Source organism: Nicotiana sylvestris, chromosome 10 (genome assembly GCF_000393655.2).
Source record: "Nicotiana sylvestris chromosome 10, ASM39365v2, whole genome shotgun sequence".
Classification (NCBI taxonomy): domain Eukaryota; kingdom Viridiplantae; phylum Streptophyta; class Magnoliopsida; order Solanales; family Solanaceae; genus Nicotiana; species Nicotiana sylvestris.
In genome coordinates, this window is record NC_091066.1 from 70,792,295 (window position 1) to 70,798,819 (window position 6,525).

Below are 6,525 nucleotides of genomic sequence, written 5' to 3' on the forward strand. Positions count from 1 at the left end.
GTAAAAAGAAATGTAATCTACTTCTGAAACTGTTGTAATATGAAACACTACTTTTATTTTCTTCTTTTGAATTTTTTTTATCTAGATTCGATATTTTACTAAATCAATAAATGCACAATATTTGACTCTATATACAAATTTATTATTTAAGCATTATTATGTTTATTGAACAAGTAACTATAAAATATTTGCTTTTATGTTAAATCTATCACCTAATTAAACATAATAAATTTGTATTCTCACAAAATTCGATCTTTTTTGAATTAACGTCCCGCAATTTGATATAAACACGATAATTTTTTATTTTTTTTACACGTGATTCAAAAATGATATAACTATACTATTCTAACTTCTAAGATACTTTTAAATTAACATATCATGATTTCTAATATGTGATTTTTCTTCATTTGACAATTGATATTCAGATTCAAAAAAGATATGTTAATTTTAAATTTCAAATTTCAAATTTCAAATTTCAAAACAAAAGAATAATTCTCTAATACTACTTCTCCTTGTGCCTTAAATATTTCTTTAGCTGCCTTTGTGGACAAGGGGAGTAGTTGTTTTTACATAAATCAAAGATTGCTTACTGTTTCCTCTTTTAATGCACCACTTCAGGCCACCTCTTCTCTCTCTCTCTATGTATTGTATGTATGTATGTAGTTCTTTCCCCACCCACCACTTCATTCTCATCTCATCCCTCAAATCCCCCTCTCTCTCTTCTGTTTCTTCTGTTAAGCAGTGAGTTCTGTTTGTATCCTTAACATATCTATTGATTGTTCTTTTTCTGTGTTCTGAATGCAAATAACTGTAATTTTAATTTCAACACTTATAGAAACAGCTCAAAATCTTTGATCATTTTTTCTAAAACTGTGTCTAATACTTCTTTTTTTGCATTTCAGGTTGTATCATAGATCTGTTGCTTCTTCTGGCTGCAGTTTCACTGGTACATTCTTTGGTTTTGATCTTTTTTTAATATTCCTATATATATATATATAGTTTTTTATAGATTAAGTTATTTGCTACAGTGAACCAATGCTGGGGTTTTATGTGTTGGTTAAAATTTTATTGGGCTTCTTTTTCTCTTTATTTTAAGCTTTTCAGTTCTTGTGTTATTTGTGGATTTGTTTTTTCTGAGATTGGGTTTTTTAACGGAGATTTTTCTTGAGAATTATAATGGGTTTCTGTTTTAAAGGTTCTACCTTTTTTTTTTGTTTTGTTGTTGGGTTTGCTGATGTTTGATTCCATATATAAATGGAGAATTTTCTTGAGTTTTAATGGGTTTCTGATTTAAAGGTCCATTCTTTTTGCTTTTTTGGATTGCTGGTGTTTGATTCTATGTATAAATGGAGATTTTCTTGAGAATTCTAATGGGTTTCTGCTTTAAAGGTCCAATCTTTTTATATTTTTTTTTTTTGGGTTTGCTGATGTTTGTCTATTTATAAATAGAATTTTTTCTTGAGTTTTAATGGGTTTCTCATTTAAAGGTCCATCCTTTTTATTTCTTTTTTGGGTTGCTTGATTCTATGTATAGAGTTCTTTCATTAGGCCCTCTTTTGTTTTCAAGGAATTAAGGAAGAAAGCTATTTTATTTGGTCTTTGATGCTTCTGCATACAGCTGATTTGAACATGGAATGTGTTAACCTGCTTATTGTTTTGATTAAAAAAGCTTTTTCTCATCTTGATGATATATTGAAGAGTTGAAAAGTTGGGATCTTTCGTCCATGCTCACTGGAGTTTAAGAATCCAAAATCAAGAATTCTTCATTTGTTCAATTTTATACCATACTCATTGGTATTTGATGACTGTGTATCTTATTGCAGATATATCTTCTCTTTTCTCTTTTTTTTCTTCTCATTTCTGTTCTTTCTTCTTCTCATGCCAACTGTTTATATGACCAAATTCTTCATTTGTTTTCTTTTCTCTCTCTTTTTGTCTTATTCCCACTACCTCAGTTGTCTATCAAGAACTACCTCTCTTCCTTCATAAGGTAGGGGTAAGGTCTGGATACGCATTACCCTCCCCAGGCCCCACGTGTGTGATTTCACTGGGTTTTTTGTTGTTGTTGTTGTTGTTGTTGTCCCACTACCTCGGTCCAATATTTCTAGTGCAATTTTCCTTTGTGGTTGTCTGGTTGATGATGTCTATTTTGTCTCTATTTAAATATGCCTGAGTGGTTTAAATAATAGTAGTTTTGTATGTAAGTAGAACAAGTATCAGGATATCTGTACATAATTGATGCTATTGCTCTTAAAGTATACCATAATTGAAGGATAATTTTCAAAAACATCAATGTTATTGGGAGGAAATCTACTCTTATGACCTTCATCTCATCGACAAGAATCAAGGACAAATAGAGGCTCTGGATTCTAGGTAGTAATAGTTGTTGCACATAAAGTGCAATGTTTTGTTGACATGGAGATGTCTTATCTGGCTTCTTTTGAGAAACCTTGTTTTTGTGATGAAAATGCCTTTGAGAACATGATACTCTAGAATTGAGTTGCTGATGCGAAAACATAAATTAGATGTAACTGTATCTGAATTCGGCTGTGAAGGCATGTTAATATGTTCATCAGCTAACATTTGGTAGCACGAAAAGTGGAAAAATCTTTGCTTCAGTGATATGCAGTAAACAACCTTTCTGTTCTTAAATCCTTAGATACAATTCTATGTGCAATCTCTTATCCCCCCCCCCCCACACACACACACCCACACCGCCACAAAAAATAAAAGGGAACAGTGACATTTTCCACCAATCTTTTCTGTTGGCAGTGAGGCTGCACGTTTTACATCATTATCATAACATGTTGATTATAATTCTATTCTACTGCTGTCTTATGTTACCTGCCTAAATTGGAGTAAGTATGATTTATTTTAAATTTTCCAGGTGTGCTAAGGACAAAGTGTGTGGATCTTCAGGCACTACAATACTATCTCAAATTCTCTTTGAGGTTGTAATTTGGTGTATAATATAGCCCTAATGCAGGGGCGACGGAGTGCCTTCGGTTCCCTGCAAGAATCTTTAGGTTTCAATCATGGTTCTACGTCTAGTGATGGTGGTGCAGATCAGCAGATATGCTGGAATAATGATCATGCACAAAATCACCTGACAGATTATATGGTATCTTCTAATGAGACCAATTTTCCATTTTTCGACCCTGTGAACCAAGAGAGACATAACGTAACCGGGTGGAGTTTAGGAGAATCCAGCTCCTCTATTACACCGAATTGTGCAAGTCGGAGAGAACAGAAAACAGATCATGGATGGTCATCCACGATGACCACTTATCCTGGACCTTCACATTTCTGTAACGAACAGCAATATGGGTCTTCTGACATTCTATCATTGAGTAATACTGAAGAAAATTTAAGCAGCCATCGAATAGATAACAGCACTTTATTTTCTCAAGGTTATAGTTCTAGCACCATTCCTCATGATATCAACAGAAATCCAGTATTTGAGGGGCACAGCGACAATAATGATGATGACGATGACTGTCAAGTGATGGAGTGTACTCCATACAACCCTGATAGACCAGGAAAAGAGCAAAAATCATCTGCTGCTAGTACTTCTGGAACTAATGGATATTTGATGGATAATAGTGATGGCAGGCCAGACAGTTCACTGGATGGTCGGCGCTTTTGTAAGAGAAAAGCACTTGAAGGATATCTAGCGCAATCTTCAGGGAGTGGTAGTTCTAATTATATTCCTCTTGCTGATAATGTCTTATGGGATTCTGTACCTGCTCCTCCACATAGTATGAGTACAGGTGCAAATATCTCTGCTCCAACAGAAAGTAACAGAAGCATCAATATGTCAGAGCAGGTGATCCCAAGACTTGGGCTTACCATGGGAGGAGCCGTTACGGAAACTCCTCTTGATACACCGGCTTCAAGATCTCAGAGAAATTTCAGGGTGAGGATTAATGGCTCACCTCAGCAAGATTATCTTCCTAGTAACCCCTTTCCTGCTGTGGATGATGTTGGAAATGTTAGTCTGTCATCTGAACAGCAATTACCGGAGCTCCTTCCTAATATCTCTTTGGATTTGAGGTCTGTGTCTGCTACAGATAGTGGAAATACTCAAAGGCAGCCTGTTGTAATGCATGTTCCTTCTCTGCATCGACGTGCACAGGCTAGGTGGAATTCAGCATCAAGTTCAAGAACTGGCAGTTCATCAAGTTTTTCTGGTGAGAGAAATTCAGCAATATTTGAAGAGCCTAACTCAAGAAGTGTGTCAAGAAACATCTCACAACATCCTATATTCATACCTTCAACTGATGGGAGAAACTTGAACCAAAATCCTGCCAACTGGAGTGTAGCTGGAAGAAATATCTCTGTTGCTGGAAATGTCGCATCCACATCTCGCAACAGCTCCAGTTCAGGGGTCCACACATCCTCTCCTAGGGTTCTCCACAGATCTCCTCAATATCAACGGAGACTGCAAGAATTAGTCCGTAGATCTTTGTTGTCTTCAGATGGCGCTGAATCTGGAGGTCATAGTGGTAATAATCGTCCACTACGTTTGAGTTCTGCTGTCTCACAGGAGACGGCACTATCTGGAAACCATGAGCATCGTACATCGAGTTCAAGGTCAGCAATGATTTCGGAGCGACATCTTGATGGTGCTACCGGAGTCTCCTATCCCGGGAGGAATTTGGCTGCTGCACGTGAACGAAGGAGCAGGGTAGTCACTGAGGTATTTTCACTTAACTGGTCATGTCATAGTTATTGCCTCCTTGTCTCATTCAGCATGAATTGTTGGGTGCACAGGTGTTCCTGTCAGTCCAATTCCATTTCCTTTAGTGATCAAATTAAGGGCAGGGGTCCGCAATTGCGAGGGGTAAAACAGGCAGCCCACCCAACTTTGTTTTATACATGCATACCTGTCCCTAGGTTGGATTGACTGATCAAATTAGGGAAGATATAGATCTAATTTATGGGTCTCACATGTTTTACCAAATTTCGGATTAGCAGATCTTTGTTGTTAACTTGTTAAAGAACTAGAATGAGAAGGCCTTCGTTCCTTCTTTATGCAATGTAGTTTGCATTGTTGGATCCTTCTTTACCAGTTACTCACCAGCTAAATATCTTTTTATTGAACAGATTCGCAATGTGTTAGATCTTATGCGCAGGGGAGAGGGCCTAAGATTTGAGGTTAGATTCTTGCCATTACCTTATAAAAATAATACAAAAAGATTTGAGTTTAGGTTGTTACCGTCACTTCAACTGAATGATGGGCTTTATACCTATTTCCCTTGCATAATGGAAGTTAGAGGCGTACCAAATGATGGGACATGAAGAGGTTTTGAATCAGTTCTCTTCTTGTCTTAGGGAGGAGTTAAACTGATAGAATTAGCTATCAGACCATCTCTTCCCAAATTTAAATGATTCCTTCCTCATATTCCAGGATGTTATGATGCTTGATCAGTCAGTCTTCTTTGGGATGCCGGATATTCATGATCACCATAGGGATATGCGGCTTGATGTTGATAATATGACATATGAGGTTAGTGTGCTAAACAGAATTACATTACATTCTATTGCGAAGACGATGTGCTAAACTGTGCCTGTGTGATGTGTTTCCAGGAGTTACTGGCACTTGGGGAGCGCATTGGGGATGTTTGCACTGGGCTAACTGAAGAAACTATTTTGAGTCGTTTGAAGCAGCGAAATTATATTTGCATAAAAACAGAAGAACCCGAGGATACAGAACCATGCTGCATATGTCGGGTACTCAATTAATTTGATGTTCTCTACTATTATTGCATGCCTACTTAAAGTTCATACAACTAGTGGAGTTTTTAACTGGTTTTCATTCATTTGCAGGAAGAATATAATGATGGAGATGATGTTGGAACACTGAATTGCGGCCACGACTTTCACGCTGGCTGCATTAAGCAATGGCTCATGCAGAAGAATTTATGCCCGATTTGCAAAACAACAGGGCTGACTACGTGAGGAACCATATTCTCATGTCTAAAGAAAATGGATCGCGCTACTGAAGGTTGACGCCACTAAGTGTGCCCTCTTCTCTTCCATGCCTTAATTTGAGTAAGATCCTGTATTTTTTTCTCGTTAATTTTATTACATCTCCATTGGGGAGTTTATTCAACAAGTCAATTTAGCGCTAGCAGGATTAGACATTCATTTAGGGAAGAATTATCTGGAAATTTACATTTCCTTTTCCAATTAATTGAAACCCTTGAACATTCATTACTTTGCTGTTCTTTTATACAATACAAAATGCATACCTTTGATCGTTTTACCAGTTTAGAGGATTCATATTATAGCGTTTCCAGCTAATTTCGGATTGAGAATTGAATCTTGTACCCTTTATAATGCTGGGTGGCAAAAGCACCATTCACTTTCAAAACTGTAATCGATTGAAGTCTTTCACACAATATATATGAATTTGATTCTCACTATCTTTCTCCTTGGATTAATCAACTATGTCGACTGTGCAAGCCCTTATGGGATCGTATGGTTGGCGAACAAGTTATCTCGAGATTATAGTGACATGAT

The 6,525-nt window shown here is 36.8% G+C and overlaps 1 protein-coding gene across 3 annotated transcripts; it reads left to right on the top strand.

Annotated features, from left to right (window-relative positions):
* The first annotated feature begins 564 nt into the window (after positions 1-564).
* Positions 565-6,271, top strand: LOC104224906 (probable E3 ubiquitin-protein ligase RHG1A). Of its 3 annotated transcripts, none has more exons than XM_009776630.2 (7): positions 565-741; positions 903-946; positions 2,888-4,699; positions 5,107-5,157; positions 5,411-5,509; positions 5,590-5,733; positions 5,830-6,271. In XM_009776630.2, the coding sequence occupies exons 3-7, from the start codon at positions 2,981-2,983 to the stop codon at positions 5,959-5,961; spliced, it is 2,145 nt and encodes a 714-aa protein (XP_009774932.1). In that variant the 5' UTR covers positions 565-741; positions 903-946; positions 2,888-2,980; the 3' UTR covers positions 5,962-6,271. The 3 variants fall into 3 exon arrangements, with proteins under 3 accessions (XP_009774932.1, XP_070016427.1, XP_070016428.1); XM_070160326.1 differs by having other exon boundaries at positions 585-655; XM_070160327.1 differs by having other exon boundaries at positions 587-651.
* Positions 6,272-6,525: the final 254 nt, after the last annotated feature.